Source organism: Danio rerio, chromosome 5 (genome assembly GCF_049306965.1).
Source record: "Danio rerio strain Tuebingen ecotype United States chromosome 5, GRCz12tu, whole genome shotgun sequence".
NCBI lineage: Eukaryota > Metazoa > Chordata > Actinopteri > Cypriniformes > Danionidae > Danio > Danio rerio.
In genome coordinates this window covers 23,671,585-23,689,355 of record NC_133180.1, presented here as the reverse complement: position 1 = coordinate 23,689,355, position 17,771 = coordinate 23,671,585, and the positions used below count along the sequence as shown (strand labels likewise).

At 38.8% G+C, this 17,771-nt stretch overlaps 1 protein-coding gene across 3 annotated transcripts in view; it reads right to left on the bottom strand.

Moving 5' to 3' along the window:
• The window catches only part of brwd3 (bromodomain and WD repeat domain containing 3), a 134,787-nt gene that overhangs the window by 114,660 nt on the left and 2,356 nt on the right, over positions 1–17,771 (bottom strand). For 2 of the 3 annotated variants that reach the window (XM_073952151.1, XM_021471594.3), the window contains exons 7-22: positions 16,332–16,492; positions 15,852–16,073; positions 15,545–15,645; positions 14,003–14,073; positions 13,782–13,882; positions 11,124–11,164; positions 10,914–11,018; positions 10,638–10,791; positions 10,368–10,502; positions 8,081–8,209; positions 7,768–7,993; positions 5,309–5,443; positions 3,972–4,152; positions 3,678–3,768; positions 3,294–3,461; positions 3,090–3,166 (exon numbers count right to left, since the gene is read on the bottom strand). In XM_073952151.1, the coding sequence (XP_073808252.1) occupies positions 3,090–3,166; positions 3,294–3,461; positions 3,678–3,768; positions 3,972–4,152; positions 5,309–5,443; positions 7,768–7,993; positions 8,081–8,209; positions 10,368–10,502; positions 10,638–10,791; positions 10,914–11,018; positions 11,124–11,164; positions 13,782–13,882; positions 14,003–14,073; positions 15,545–15,645; positions 15,852–16,073; positions 16,332–16,492 (2,098 nt within the window). The remainder of the gene's footprint in view (positions 1–3,089; positions 3,167–3,293; positions 3,462–3,677; positions 3,769–3,971; positions 4,153–5,308; positions 5,444–7,767; positions 7,994–8,080; positions 8,210–10,367; positions 10,503–10,637; positions 10,792–10,913; positions 11,019–11,123; positions 11,165–13,781; positions 13,883–14,002; positions 14,074–15,544; positions 15,646–15,851; positions 16,074–16,331; positions 16,493–17,771) is intronic. The other variant, XM_021471595.3, reaches the window with a different exon arrangement.

The window sequence follows — 17,771 nt, the reverse complement described above, 5'->3', positions numbered from 1 at the left end:
ATCTAAGTGGATGCTGCACACTGGTGGTGGTGGTGGTGTGGAGAGACCCCCCCTTATGATTGTAAATCACTTTGGGTGTATGGCCATACACAATAAATGCGCTATATAAATACACATTACATTACACTACATTACATGACATGTGCATTTTGTTAGTAAAGCCGGTTGCGTAATCAGTAGTGAATCATGCTTTTAGCACTACGCAGAGTCATAGTTCACTGGCAACCTATGCAATATCGCATTCCTCATCACAAATGATTTAATTGCACAATAAAAAAAGCAAAGATATTTTTTTGGTGATAATGACAGGTGTTTGTGTAGTTTCCCTTTGAATTACAGGTCTGTGTTGCTGCTTCTTCTGAAAGTTTGTGAAAACACAACATTTAATGTTTTTACTTCAAACTCTGTAAACTGTCAGTAAAGCCTAATGGCTGGGAATTAGCATTTTACAGTATCTGGTATAATGTTAATGTTGGTCTCTTGTGTTTACATACATAAATATGGCCACTGTTTAAATACACTATACAGTTATGTGCTTATTGCCACATTATGTCATTATGATGACATTATGATGCAATTTCCTAAAGATAAATACCAACAGGCGGCGCAGTGGCGCAGTAGGTAGTGCTGTCGCCTCACAGCAAGAAGGTTGCTGTTTCGAGTCTCTGCTGGGTCAGTTGGCATTTCGGTGTGGAGTTTGCATGTTCTCTCTGCGTTCGCGTGGGTTTCCTCCGGGTGCTCCGGTTTCCCCCACAGTCCAAAAACATGCGGTACAGGTGAATTGGGTAGGCTAGATTGTCTGTAGTGTATATGGAATTGATGTTTCCCAGAGATGGGTTGCAGCTGAAAGGACATCTGCTGCATAAAACATATGCTGGATAAGTTGGCAGTTCATTCCGCTCAGGCGACCCCAGATTAATAAAGGGACTAAGCCAAAAAGAAAATAATTGAATAAATACCAATAAATACAGTCAGCCACGCAACTGGAATACAGCAGGCGCTATCGTCAATTTCATAGGACGCAAAATCTTACAGCGACATAAGATAATGTGTGTGATGTCCCATTTCTTAGGGGTAAATTTAAAGCCCTTTCTCTTCACTTTTTGTTTTAAGGGTCAATGGAGTCAAGAGGTAGGGGTAAAAAATTTAATTGGGCCTTACTCCTGATCACACAACTGGGCTCCCATGACAATCACAGATTTTTCTAAAATTTTTGCGATTTACATCTTCTGCCCTATTCTACACATAAGCGTGTGTTTGACCATTTAGGTTAGAATAAGTCCCAAAAGTAAAGTCAAAATTGTCTTCTTGAGCAAAGGTCTTTGGCACAGACAGGCACGTCTCTCTGTCTCTCTCTAGTTTTTAAATAATTTATATATAAAATACAGTGTTTCCCATACCATTATATTAGGGGGGCTCCCCGCCCTTCTAACAGCTTTCCCCACCCCCCTTGAAGTCAAGTTAAATTCATTTTTTATATAGAGCCAGATGACAACTTTTAATAAGCAATGACACAATGACATCCAGGGCTCAAAATTTAATCTATGCGACCTTATAATGTATTTGGGGGCATTTGTACGACTGCAAATAATAGTTGTAGTGTAACCTGTTTTGACTTTTCTAAAAACATGCTGAATCAATATTCCCTGCCGCTATATTGGTTCTGTCAATCACTCAAGGCTTTACGCTGTCAGATAACGGAGCTTTTATGACCGCGGGTAATGCAAACGGCTAAAGTTTGAGGAAGATGCAATAAAAAGTACACAGGATTACAAACACACGCAAAGTTACAAATAGTGGCGCTGATGAGAGGGATCATGTGGTAAATGTTGATCCGCCAGCTAATATCAACCGAGTCTTTTAGGAGAGAGTGCAGAAATACTCGGAGTGGATCAGCTGTTTAATGGCCTGAATCTCGATGCATTGCATTCACTAGGTTTTAAGCACAAATGGCAGCTAAATGCAGTATTTAACACTGTACATCATCGCCCAAAAAGTTCACCTTTAAGTTTAAAGTGAAACTGTGGCTTTATGACAAAGAATGGTATATTGGGCCGGCTGACTCGCCTGCTTTTTTCCACAAACACAGAAAAATGTAAATCTGAGCATAACGAGACTGTGCATTTAAAATGACACAAACCGAAAACAAAACTTTTAAAGAGTGGTAGAAGTGAGACCTCCTTTCTTTTGTCTGTTCTATCTTGACATGCATATTATTTTTTTATTTATTTATTGATGACTGACTAAAATGAATGATTAATTATTAACCTAGGCGAAACACTGAAATATATATTTAAAAATTGATTAACAACTTAGAAAAATCAAAACTGACTCTTTTAGGGTGCTTTCACACCTACACTTTTGATTCGGAACGTGTCTCGATTGCCCAGTTAGCGCGGTTCGTTTGGCATATGTAAACAGGGCAATCGCACTCTGTTCCGCGCCAAAGTAATCGCTCCGAGATCGCTTGAATGAGGTGGTCTCGGCTCGATTGAAACGAACCCTGGATCGGTTCGATTGCAGTGAGAAAGCGATCCGATCCAAGCGCGGTTATATCACAGTGTTTTATGGATATGTAATAGGCTTACGGCCATATGAAGAGAGAATTATGAGTAGGGCGGGAAGTTTCGCGAGTCTCCGGATGCCCGCAAACGAGTGATGATCTCCCGGTAATCTCGCGTCTCCCTCCCAGTCCTCAAATAGGCATCGACGCGCACCCTTCTCACCCCTCCCCACCGCGTCTCTCCTCAGACACGTCGCGCGCGTGCACCCTGTCAATCACCATCAAACCACCACCTCTCCTGACAGCTTAGCGGGACGCTGCAAAATAAACCCTGACACTCTGACCAATGTGAGGAGAGTTTACTCGCACGTGACTTGTTTTAGCTATTTTGGTCCGATTAGAAACTTTGCAATGTGAAAGCGAACCGCTCCAAGAGCAAAGAGCAACAATGTAACATTTGTAATCTGTTTCGAAACAACTGAATCGATTCACAGGTGTGAAAGCACCCTTAATCTATTAATTGATAAATCTATTACACCCAGCCCTAATTACCCGTAATAATTAAGCAAAATATTTGCAATCGTACCTGGAGCTGCTGTCATTCTCCCACTGAGTTTCACCTTCAGATGTCCCATCACTGTTCTCATTCTGGTCCTCCTCCTGCTGTGCACAAACGTTAAACAACAAAAAGAAACTTTTAATTATGCATTTCAAAACTGATACAGAATTTTCTAAACAATATTAAATGTTATATTAATAGTCTCTATAAGTAGAGCAAGTTTGATCTTACCTCTGCTTCACTTTCAGACTCGACCTCAGTTTCTTCATTACGGCTGAAGGACTGAACACTTCCACTGCGCCTCCTGGTTCGAGTCGAGCGGGTCTGATACGCATGTCTTTTTTGCTGAGCCTTGCGCTGTGGTCTCCGTAACGTGCGGACGTTGTCACCTGGCTGACTCTAAAGATACAGAGGGAAGTCATGTAAATAGTACAATTGAAAAGTTATAGTGTCTTTAAAATTATTTGATGGACTGTGAGGGGCCTTGATGTCAAAGAGATTGAGAACTGCTTGCTTCAGACAATGAGGAGTTTATTTAACAGTAAGAGTGGGTGGGAAAAGTGAGATTTATGCTCTGCTTTTTGTGTGCATGACTTATACATGTATGAAACTCACTCCTGTTGAGGGCACAGATTTTCTCTTCTTCTCAATGATATAGTAAGAGCGTTCCACCTCTCCTTTAGCAAGCCTACAGTCCTCCATTACCCTAAACATACACATAGTAAAAGACAGTGTTTGAGTGCACATTAACATGGAGAGTGTTGTGACACTGAAGGATATTTAAACAGTACATTTTAAGTATGGTAAAATGGTAAAGGCCTTAAACCACTTCCTGTTTTAAAGAAGGATATTTAAGATTGGTTTAATAAAGCAGACAATTTACCAACGATGAATTTGTCATGCTTCTACCTGAAAATGCCAGCCTGTACTTCATTAACCACCACTCTGCGACTCCAGGCCAGCAGGTCTCTCTCAGTGGCCATCTGACTGCGAGGGGCATTGTTGTGCATCTGCCGTACACCCTCCACTTGTCCACTACGCCTCAGGCCAACATTAGGGGGTGACAGAGGACCACCTGCCACCTCAGCACCTATCAATCAACAGCTTCAAATTTCACAACCTCAAAATCAACAGCTTTTAATACAAGTGATTTTTTTAGCTAACAGAGGTCAGTTTAAAAATACTAAATAAAAACAATAATATAAAGTTTAAAGTAAGTAAAATAAAAATAGATATATATATCAATGTTAGTATCAGTATATTAGTCTCTAGGATATACACTCTTTATTAGGTACACCTTACTATTACAAGGTTGGACCCCCTTTTGCTTTCATAACTGCCTTAATCCTTTGTGGCATAGATTCAACAATGTACTGGAAATATTCCTCAGAGATTTTGGTTCATATAGACATGATAGCATCACACAGTTGTTGCAGATTTATCGGCTGCACATCCACGATGCGAATCTTCAATTACACCACATCCCAATCCCAATATTTTCTCTTTTTCGAATCATCCTCAGCAAACCCTAGAAATGGTTGTGCATGAAAATCCCAGTAGATCAGCAGTTTCTGAAAATTATCTTGCTTCCCCATTCTGATGCTTGGTTTGAATCATCTTGATCATGTCAACATGCCGAAATGTGTTGAGTTGCTGCCATGTGATTGGCTTATTAGACATTTGCAATAACAAGCAGAGCAGTTGGACAGGTGTACCTAATAAAGAGGCAGATGAGTGCATATAAGCTAGTGTGCTCCAAAACAGAAATAAATTTCACAAAAAGATATGAACAACTAAAGCTTGCAGTTTGTCATGTTCACCTAAATGGATCAACAATTTCACCTCATACTTCATTCAGTTTCTCCTCAATCTTCTGACCAATCGAATTGCTCCATAGTAATTGACATGTCCCGCCTCTTTAAGACACTTTTATTTGCTTTTCGTTTGATGTGCTTGAGCTCAACCACTCTCACTAGTAGAGCTGAGATAAAAAATGAAATGCTATTGGCAGTTTTGTAAAAGAGGGTGAAGCTACTAAATGTACCAATCTGTCTTCCTGTTTTAGTTGAGATTGTCACACATCAAATAAAAAAAATGCACATTTTAACTTCCCGGTTGCTATAAAATCATGTAAATAGAGAAACAGCAAGACTGTTTTTATTTCTTTCTTTCAGTGTGTTATAATTTTACAGTAATAAAATATGTTGCAGAATATTCTGCCATGTTTACAGTGTGTTTTTCCTCACCTGCAGGATTTGCCTGGTTGACTCGCTCATCTTGCTGGTTCTGGAGCTGCCGAATCAGGTCATCCAATGGGCTTTCTTCCTGAGACTCATCTGCAGTTTGCTGGCCAATCACCTGCTCAACCACTTCGCCATCACCTAAAAAGTACAAAAAGACTCTCAAAAAATGTATTTACACTTAAGCCTAGATAAGTCCTGTAATAAAAAGAGGACTACACATGATTTAACAGTAAGAACAGGGAGCTTTCCTGAACTCTAGTGAAGTTATCACTTTCATAACATAAAACAGAAAATAAACGTGTGTTTAAAAAGGTGTTTGACTGCTCCACAGGACAACATTACAAGCACAACTTGTTTTATCTGCTGTGGCTAGTACTGGGAGGCACCATCAAAACGCATTTGGGTTTAATCCTAACTGTACATTTTATAGTTAAATGCAGGGCAGCACAGTGTACTTTTTCTTGTAAAATTCATTTGGTCAACATCACGCTTATTTTAGGAAGCAAAATTATTTAAATAATATAATAAACGTATACTGTTAATAATGATAACATCACTTCATCACTGCATTTGAAAATCACGAAACACCAAAACCATTTTTTTGCGATGTTGACACTCATATATAAATCCCATGATGCTAAAAACACTATTAGGACACATATAATTATCTAACAAGTGAAAATTTATTGTTTTTATGTTATTTAGAGCAAATTCGTTCTTCTGGTTTAAAAAGAAATTTTGAAGCTGTGACTCGGCCATGAGATTATTGTGTAAATTCCAGCATGGAAATTGGCTGTCTGTACCAGCCAGTACAATGTGATGTCAATGAGTTTTCAGAATTAATTCTTGAGAAAGACTTGGTTCAAAACAATCAGCATGCTCTATTGTGAGCTAAGTTCAACTTCATCATGCATGATATAGCTTCGAAGACGGTTTTAATCTGGTACAGTTTTCAGAGAAACGCCATGTTGTGTTGCCAACCCTAAATAAAACAAATGGAAGAAGAACAACTATTCAGAGACATGGGTCATAAGTGTTGCGTTTATAAATCTGACGCAACAAAGGTTTAGTTTCCTTTTTCTTGCTATAATAGCACAGCTCGCATTTGGACACACATGTGTGGACATGCAACAAAAATATGTTTCAACATTTTTTACCCAAGAACTTTTCAAATCTAGAAATGGTGAAATCCGTATTTGCTGCTCGTCCTCTTTTAAAAAAGACACAGTTCCAGTTGGTGTAGATTGTCCTGTCACTACAGATTTGACAAGTGTGTGATCAATGTTTTTTGTTTATGTTTATTCAGATGGCAAAGTTAGTTCGTATCGTCAGCAGTGTTAAGTTTTTAAAGACATACCTTAGTCAAATGATTTACAGTAATATCACTACAATATCATGGACTAAAAGTCCTCCACTTCCACACAGCTCTCAGATCGCCTGTAAATGCTGCTCTCTGAATTACTGTCTATCTCTCCTGCGTCTGCGTTTGTGTTGCCAGCGTAAAAATCAGCTGTTGTGCTCATACTGAAACACGACTTTTCATGCATATCCTTCCCTCTTTCACCACTCGACGCTCCCACCTAAACAAAGCTGGACTCACCCACATTTCTGACCTTTTTCAAACTAGAGGTGTAAAAACAGGGCTGGGGGGTTTCATGGCCCTTTAAAATAAATTTTTTTTCATCAGTATGTATAATGTAGTAAAATGATGCATGTTATAATTAGTTTATTTTGCAAAGATCAAACTAAAAGTTTTTGGATAAGTAGAAGGTAGTAGGTTTACTTGGAATGCTGTGACTTTCAGATTGAATGCACTGAGAAAATAAAAAATAAAATGTATTATTTATTCTTATATTAACGGTTTACATTTACTTAAAAAGGATAGTTCAACCAAAAATGCAAAGTCTGTCATTGTTTACTCACCCACCCAAATTCTTACCTCTTTTGAACACAAAATAAGCTGGCAACCTGTAACCATTGACTTGAGTATTTGATTGTCCTATTATGGATTTCAGTAGTTACACATTTTTAACGTTCTTCAAAATATCTTCTTTTGTGTTCAACAGCAGAAAAAAACTCAAGATTTGCAACTATGCAATTTTGGGTGAACTATCCCTTTAAGACACAAACAACTAAATTTATTAGGATAAACAATATGTATCGTTCAATACAAGATAACATGTGAATATATCTTGAACAAAGCAGAAGTTTACAAACATTACAATATAACTTTTAGTTTAACTTACTGATTTTTAAAAGCTGTCAATTGTTTTTCATAATCTACAATCTGACTCATTGTTTGCATTGGGTTCAGTTTTATTGTGCCCGTGTGTACAAGATATTTAAATATGAAAAAGAAGATAATAATAATAATAATAAAACCTAACATACAAAACATAAACTAAAAATGCAGGGAGGCTTTCCATTATTTGATTTTATTCATGTACACCTGATAATTTTACCATTAGCCATGTATCCCAGCTGGGGCACGAGCTGCTCCTCTTTGCAGTTTTCTCTGCCCGGCACCAGGCGCTGGCATCGAGGAGGGTGGGGGTTTCCATCCACGTCCACCAGGAAAGGCGGAGGCATAAGATGTGGTGCCTGCTGCGTCTGCTCATCTAGAACAAAGTTATTAGAGTCCCGGATCAATGGCCGGAAATCTGTGTGGAAGAACATTTGGTCTGGAATCTGAAAGCAGAGCAAAGCGTTGAAATGTGAACATGTGTGGTTTAAATCAACTGCACTTAATGCCACACATCTGAGACACACACTCACCATTTCATAAGGCTGACTGCACCCAAAGCCGAAGATGAGCAGATGACCATGCGAGTCTGTGCAGGCGAAGTGCTGCCCGTCCACTGAAAACTTACAATCAAACACAGCACCATGACCCTGACCCTCAATCTGGCAGAGGAAAAAGAAAAGGGAAATAAATGCAGTGCTGAGATTAACAGCCAGACTGTAGCATAAATGACTGAGCAATAATATGGGCTTTGAAATAATTTTTCTTGTTCTTCAAAAATGTCTGCATTTATTTTTTATTTGCTTAAAAATATATAATTAAAAGCCATGTGAAATCCTATAATAATTGAAATAGTTTTCTGGGTTAATATTTCATTATTATAATTATAATATAATTAATTTTAGTTGCAGAATTTTAAAAATCTATTTTTTCAGTGTTTAGTTTTGCATGACTTTTCAAAAAAATATTCTAGTATGCCATTTTAATGATCAAAAAATAAATAAATAAAGATTTTAAATGTTGTAGAAAACTGTCCTGTGGGCTGTTCCATAAGCCATGCTTGGAGAAAAAGCCAGGCTTAATTTGGAAGTCGGGTTTATTAATGGCTGATTCGGTTTCATAAATCAAATGTTCAAACTCAGTTACTCTGGCAACTTATGCTGGGAAACTAGCCTGGTCCAGAGCAGGTTAACTCTCAGGCTAAGTCTTAAGTTTAAGCTTAATCAAATTCATGTTAACATTCACCTGCCATAATTTGATGCCATTTTAATTAACTTAACCTCTTAAAAATGATTAACATTTTATAGTCACTTAATAGTAAATATATATTGCAACACCTCCTCTCCTTGAATTGGTATCACTCTTGAGGGGGTTCTACAGAAATAGAGACACTGCTCGCTGCAGAGCCATTTGAGCAGAGCGGAGCTCCAGCGAGGGGGAGCATGAACTCTCGCTCCTCCTCCTATAAGCGATTTTAATGCGTACACCAACCCCACCCCTAACCCTACCCCCAGTGACATCACTCGTAGAAGAAGTGCAAAAAAGGAGGAGTGAGAGCTCAAGCTCCCCCTCGCTGGAGCTCAGCTCTGCCCAAATGGCTCTGCAGTGAGCACCACTTGCAGAAATATGGCTGACTGAATAAACACTCTCTCGAAACAAATTATAGCAAGCGTAAACTCTCTTTTTATTTTACCAACATATTTTAGAAAAGAACAATAATATATTTAAATTCAAACAAGTTATTTCAAACTAAACAAATAGGAACTACAACATTTTAACAAAATGTCTATATTGTTTTAGTTTATGCTGATTCCCCTCTACAGACTACATTTCTTACAGAAATCAAAAAAGCATCAAACCCTGAGTGGAATAATCAGGAGATGGATCTGGGCTGAGCAGTAGCCTCACTTTAGTATAAAGATACTTTCCCACGAGGCCCAGGAAATACACATGTCAAAGGGAAAGCAGCAATTTGCAGCGGTTTCGGGAGCAAATTAAAAATCCTGCCGCTTGTGCGTGCACGGCTCTTTGTTGCCATTATTTTAAACTTAATGTCCTTACATTAAACATATTTTGTATGTGACAGTATGCAATGCATTAAAACTTTTTCTTGCAAGCGACAAATGGCAGAAAGCGCGTATCCTTTCTTGCGCATACAAGCACAATTTCAACGTACTGTGACAAATATATAATTCAACAATAATAGGCCTAAATAATGGCCTATATTTTAAAATATATTGGTATATATGTAGCCTATAGAGGCCATCTGAAATTTCCTGTCAGCCTTCTCTCTTGCTTTAAATAAATTATTAGTTGTTTAAAGTCTAAAAACAAATGCAGCTCACTCACTGTGAACACAGCGGTCTTATTTCAGCACTCGTTCAGTTCTCGTAGTTGCCATGGTGGCACACAACATTATAGATGCATTTACGCTCGACCTTTAAGGTTTCACGACTAGTCTATTCTTATCTAAGATTAGTTAGATCAAATGATATTCAACTTGTTATGGAACCAATTTAGGCGTGGACGTTTAGTCTGGCTCATTGAAGTCAGGTTTCTTTACTTTTCTAAACGACTTTTATGAAACAGCCCCCCTGGTTAATTTTCTTAGGAAAACATGGCAGATTATTTGATATAGAAACTATTTCTGTAACATTCTTTGTGACTACCATTAATATAAATCTTATGCTCCTTGCTGAATATATTCATTTCTTGAAAAACCAAATCTCACAAGGACAGTTCTAACTCACAGTCTAATACACATCTGCTTAAAATGAGGGACTTTTATAATAAAACCACGGATTTGTCAAACAATCTCACCATATTGAAAAAGTTTCTAATCTTCTGGCCTTTGCTGAGGTCCCAAACGTAGATGTTACCGTCATGACCAGCTGATAGCAAAATCCGTGAATCAAAGGGGTGTGCTTCCAAGACAAACACCTCATCATCGTGACCCTGCAGACAGACAAACAACTCTATAGATGATTCACACGTAATGGGCAGCAACACAGGAAAAGCTCTTCCTCAGAAATACAAAATGCACAGGAACAGACTGCATTCTGCATCACACACACACACACACACACATACCAACAGCACATGTAGTAATTGGCCATTTGTTGAGTTCCAGACTTTGAGGAGGCAGTTTGAAACGGCTGTGATGATGGAACGGTCGCAACGATCCCACGCGACCATGGTCACCACCAACTTAGTGGATTTATCATCGCCTGATATCACAGCACTCCTGTGAACACATATGTCCACACAGACATAAAAAAAAACACACAATACACAAGTACATGCGATGGTAACAAAAGTAGATTAAACTGTGTTGATCTCACAATTAACCTATTAGCATAGACTGACCCGGGTAATCTGGTGGTCATATCCAGTACAGTGCTTTTCCATTCCTGCTGTTGGTAATGCCATATCCGCGCCGTTCCATCCCGACTACCACTCACAAACCTGAGACTGGACGCAGCAAACACACAAGCAGTAATGATACACATCCCAATAATGAAGCACAACAGAAAGCCTAACACTTAAGATAATGATAATATTACTTCAGAAATGTACCTGTCAGTGTTATTGCAGAACTGAATAGCTACAACTTTGTCCTGTAAAACAAAAACATAATTAAACTTCATTAAAATGAAAATTTAAACAAGTCAAGAAACACTCCACTTGTTTTGGAAATAGGCCGATCTCTGGGTCTAGCAGAAGCACTTTCAGCTTAGCTTAGCATAGATCATTGAATCGAATTAGACCATTAGCATCTCGCTCAAAATGACCAGTGTTTTGATAATTTTTCTATTTATAGCTTGACTCTTCTGTACTCATTGTGTCCTAAAGGGAAATGAAAAGTTGCTATTTTCTAGGTTGATATGGCAAGGAATTATTCTTTCATTCCAATAATCACTAATTATTAGGGATATAACGGTATTGTAAATACCGTCATACCGCAATATTAATTTTTTTCGATATTACCGAAGTCGCATGACTCAGTAAAACTATAGGTCTTCTGAGAAAATTTGCTCAGGCGAATGAAGCGAACGGGAGGTAACGAAAACTACAATTGCCATCAGCCCATGCTTGTCCATCATCCCTTGCGGTCTGTTGTTGCTACAGATCCAGTAATGCGGAAATGGAGTGTGCTGCTAGAAGCGGGGATGAAAAGAGCTGGAAAACTCTAAAGCAGGTCGCACACCAGAAGCGCCGCTCGGCGCCGCGACATGGCGCGTACATGACAGATTAAAGTATCGCACACCAGACGCGCACATTCGAATGATATTTAACATGAAACTAATCAGATGGCGCTCTGTGGCGCGGCTGAAAAATGAACTGCGTCCTGAGCCGTCGCCGGGCGCCGCCGACAGCCGCCGACTTGCGGCGCCGGTGTGTGTATCCTGATAGAAACCTATGTTTAGAATTCTAAAATACATGGCGCTGCGTGGCGCCGAGCGGCGCTTCTGGTGTGCGACCTGCTTTACACGCACAGTTCAGTCCTGCATTATCTCCGTGTAAGTTCAGACTTCGCAAGTTTGATCAAGGCTGCAGTCTCTTCTTCTCAGTTTGATATGGAAAAGCAGATTATACCGAGGACACGGGTAAATCTTCAAAGGGAACAGTGTACTTTATAACTTAATTCACATCACCCTGGCTTCGTTGTTTCACTTTCTCAGCAATAAACTGTAAACATGATTTAAGGAACTGCCTATTTTCATTTTTAATATTAGCAACTTAGACAGCAGAAATGTTGAGGCGCCGTGCTGCATAAGATGAGCGTCATCTTCACTGTATGGATATTTATAACAAAACGGAGCCGATAACAACTGCCTCCTTTCAATTTCAGTGAAAATACGAAACACAGCCTCTCTTTTGCTGAGTATCAGTTTTAAGAATCGATAATGGCCATTTTAAAAGTATAACATACAATAAGTTTATACATTATAGGAAATAAAGGCAAGCGATCAGTCAATATACAGAATGTACGTGGTTACATTAATCATTAACTTATCTTTGCGCTCAGCCAAAACACGTTACCTGAGAACAAGTAATAGATTCCAATGCCCAAAGTCAGGGAATATGTCATTAGATAAAGACAACAAGATAAATGAAATATCCCGTTTAATAAATATAGTGAGATTAGATCCAGCGGGAGATGCTTGATGAGAAGTCCGACTAGCAGAGCTCTCATCTGGGTAGATGGGCTGAGTGTGATTAAATGTTGAATGTGATGAGTTTTCAACAATACTAAATTGAAACTTTATTTTTTTACATGGTTTAATAATTTTTTTTTATTAAAATTGAAGTTCCTGTTTCAAAGCTTACAGATAGATGGCTAATTTGTATGTCATTGACACTTTTGGCACTTTTTTGGAGTATTTTCATAATTTTTGTTTTTTCCTGTAAATGATTCAATAAATACCGTACCGTGACATTCATACCGAGGTATTACCGTACCGCGAAATTCTGATACCGTTACATCCCTACTAATTATTGAACTTTGCTGCCGTACCATGGCTGCAGCAGGCACAATTATATGAGGCAGTACCTGAAAATAGTCCCCAGCTGGGTATTAGTGATGGGAAGTTTGAATCATTTTACCGACTCATTAATTAAGATGAATGAATCTTTGAGTCATTGTGTTCAATTTGCCAAAATATTATTAAATTGTTACTTGAGTTGTTTCCCAACTTATCTACAACTGCACCAAACGTTGATCACACTACAAACAAGTCAAAACTAGAATGCTAACAGAAAAATAAATTAATAATTTATTGTTTACCTGGTCTTTTGTCTATGATTATGTCAGCTCACCTCTTCTGACAGGTCTTCAAATTTAAGTGGTTTGTTTACGTCACAATGACAGTACCATATAAGCCTAATCAATGCACACAGTCTGAGCCAAAACGGGCCATGATCAGTTCTCCTTTTGGGTCTTCTGGTTGAGTCGTTCATTCATCACGTGACAGCATGTAAAGTGAGATGACTCAAACCCGACGACTTGAGAAATGAACGAATCAAATCTTTTTCTGACTGCATATGATTGGCTTGTGTATTTCACGTGATGAACGAACGACACATACTTGATAGAAGACTTGAAAAAGAAACTTATCATCTACTCCACCTGCACAAATGTGTTCATGTGCTGCGTAACATCATTGCACCTGTGGCTGCCATGGTCAAATTTACTCCTTGCTCTGTCTACTGGCTTCTATCTTTTACTCTCACCGTGTGGGAGTCCAGATCAGAAAACTTCACAGGCATCTCTGTGCCGAGGTAGTACACCCTGATCATGTGATCTGTCCCTCCAGTGGCCAGAAACAATCCACCTGAGGTCAAAGAAAACAATATTGGAGCTACGTTTTTTTCAGAAATTAATGAGAAAACATATAAGGTTCATTTGACTCAGAACTTTGAGTGTTCAGATGTTGATTAGAGAGTAAACTGACCAGAGCTGAAAGAGCTGCAGGATATCTGAACTCCAGGACGAGAGCGCTCCATAAACTTCACAGGCTTATCTCTGCAAACACAAACACATTGAAGATTTAGGGTGCTTTCACACCTACACTTTTGTTTCGGAACGTGTCTCGTTTGCCCAGTTAGCGCGGTTCGTCTGGCATATGTGAACAGGGCAATCGCGCTCTGTTCCGCGCCAAAGTAATCGCTCCGAGACCGCCTGAGTGTGGTGGTCTCGGCTCGATTGAAAAGAACCCTGGAGCGGTTCGATTGCAGTGAGAATGCGATCCGATCCAAGCGCGGTTATATCACAATGTTTTATGGATATGTAATAGGCTTACGGCTATATGAAGAGAGAATTATGAGTAGGGCAGGAAGTTTCGCGAGTCTCCGGATGCCCGCAAACGAGTGATGATCTCCCGGTAATCTCGCGTCTCCCTCCCGGTCCTCAAATAGGCATCGTCGCATACCCTTCTCACCCCTCCCCACCGTGTCTCAGACAATCGTCTCGCCCTGTCAATCACCATCAAACCACCACCTCTCCTGACAGCTTAGCGGGACGCTGCAAAATAAACCCTGACACTCTGACCAATGTAAGGAGAGTTTACTCGCACGTGACTTGTTTTAGCTCTTTTTGTCCGATTAGAAACTTTGCAGTGTGAAAGCAAACCGCACCAAGGACAAAGTGCAACAATGTAACATTTGTAATCTCTGTTTCGGAACAACTGAATCGATTCACACGTGTGAAAGCACCCTTACTCTGTGCTCCTGTGTATATTTTATAGTATTAAGATGCATTTTTATTAATCCTTTGACAGAAGGACAATACAAAGTACAGAATGGTGTCCACTTTCATCTCCAGATGCAGTCAAAAACACATTTGACCAGATTGACTTTGTGTGCTGCATTCTTTGAACAGCTACAAAAGACTCTCCTCCTACTGACTGAACATGACTGTTGTGTAATGTGTTGTGAGAAAGCGCACCAAAACAACATATTCCTTTGCTGCAATGTACCAAAACACAGATTACAGTCAAAAATCTTACTTCCCTTCCACATTTTTTTCATTCATTTGCCTTTCTGCTTGTACATAAGCTGATTAGCGCGGGTTAATTTGTTCAATAGTACTCATGGGCAATAGTATAAGTGGATCACACCTGATGCATCTCCAAAAGTTATGCAAAATGTTGCTAAATAGCTAAACAGCAACACCAGAAACACTGCTGGTGATGATTCTCGGTAGAAAAGTGGTGTTCAGCAGTCAGTCAAGCTTTACCCTTTTGGTTCCATACTGTTGTGCTAGTTACCCTTATGAAGGGGTCCCAACAAAAGTGGTATTTTAGTGATTTTGGCAGAGGAAATTGACACAAATGCATACTTATTGTACTTCTCAGTGGAAATGAGACATAAATTATCACATGAGAGACTAAGGGACTAGGGGTCCCTTAAATTGCCAGCTAATAACATGGATACAAGGTGAAACATTTTAAAGTGACTAATAAATAATTAAATAAAATTCTGCAAGTAACACTTACACAAACTTCATGCTGAACGAGTTCCACTGCCAAAAACACACCATGCCATCAGCTCCAGTGGTGGCCAGAAACCGAGAGGAACCCAATGCTGACGGAGAAAACTGCACACAAACAAATTCGTCTCAATTTATGCCAACAGTTAAAGTGAAAGGAAATTCAATTCATGAGTGACCCAAATTCAGAGAATTTGAGTGTGGATTTATTTGGAACCAACCAAAAACATGAGGTACCCCAGATTTACAATGCTGGTAAAACAACAGGTTTCATTTTCACAGTGACTATAAAAACAAACTCTGTGTTCTCATACCTGTATGGAAGTGATTGAGGCAGTGTGTCCCTGTAACACAGCCACAGGTGCACAGGTACGCAGGCACCACACGCGGACAATCTTGTCACAACTGGCAGAAGCAAGGAGCGTGTTTTCAAAATTCACCGTCATGTCTGAAATCTCTGCTGCATGTCCGCGCAGCGTGGCTAGTAGACGACCATTATCCGTCGCCCAGATCTTCACTAGACAGTCATCTGAGCCCTGACAGAAACATGTGCACATGCCTTGATTACAATAGCCCATATGAATACAAAAATCACTCATAGCAAGTGAGACCAGTGTTTCTGGTGTGAAAACATCATAGAGTGATTGAACAATTAATTGTGTATGTTCCAATTATCGGTACAGGAACAACAATTTCATCAACAATATTAAAAAATTCATTATATCCATATCAGAAACAGTTTGTGCATCATTAGAAGCCATATGTTGATCGTCAATATGCTACACACTCTTTACCGTGAAAATGCGTCTTCCAGTGCGGTCAAATGCCACACAGTACACTGATGAGAGATGCCCCAGAATCCTTCGATGCATCTTCATGTGCTGATAGGCGCAGGAGGGGAAGGCATGGCCAAATCGAGCCACTCCTGTTTTTTGGCGAGCACCAATGATTGACACTAAGCAGAGAGATTCACAGCGTTACAATCAACAGCATTAACACACTATACACTTACACAATACTTAACCACAGTGTACGAATTTAGTGCCAAATAAAACTTTTTAAAGTGCACTCATTATATAATTTTCAGTGTTAATGCACTACTTGCGCTATTTATACTACAATATGGCAAAGAATAGTGGATAAGTTTGCAAATTGGGATGCATCTACAGTCAAAACTATATTCAAGAGGATGAAAAATCTCAGATGCAGCAACCATGCTCTACAGCATTCTTTATTATTATTATTATTGCTATTAATTCTTTATTAAAAAACAACAAAACAAAACATACTAGGGCTGCACGGTGTTGGAAAAATCTGACATTGCGATATATTTTGTTTTGTTGCTATCTACAATGCTATATGAATTTAATTTCACCATATGATTTGAATAGCTTTATTTGGAAAGATGTCATTCATTTAGATTAACTGGGATGAAGAAGTCTTCTATGCTTTACATTTGCATGAAATATAATACATTTAAAAGCATATACACACGACAGAGCAAAAATAAAAAGGTAAATAAACTGTTTTCTGGGGAGTCAAACAGCATTCAAGTGCAGAAATTGAACACCAAATGTAAAATAACATGGTCAATACTGCATAAACAATAAAAAAAGTTAGTAATATCTTTAACTTTCAATCTTTAATAAATAATCTAATTCTGTGATATTGTGGATACACACATTGCGATATCGATGCTCAAATTATATATTGCTTAGCCCCAAAACATACAAACGTTCGCATGCATTCATATGCAGTAGTCAACAGATTGCAAAAAAAAGGAACAAAAATAGCAAGAAAAAAAAAACAAAACATATATATATACCTACTTTACACAAATATTAATATAGACACAACTACTCACATACACAAAAACTGCACAATAAAATAAAAAAATAAGTAAATAGGAGCATCCTTTTACAAAACATGTCTGCCATTTATCACCTACATATATCATCTCAACAAGCATCTGCTAAATGACAAAATGTAATGTACATGTACTGTTAATTAGATCTGAGCACAAAGCATTCTTAATTAGAAAAAACCTTCAGGAGAGCTTCTTTAAAATGGTTGTTGATTTAAAGATATGAGGCACAATATTACACACAAAATGTGGGTTTGTGTTGATTTTGGATGAGCAAAGCTTGACAGGGCTTAACAATAAGGACTGCCCGATGGCAACTGGGTCAGCGTGAGAGATGCTTGGGACAGTAGACAGGATCATTAGTGGTCCG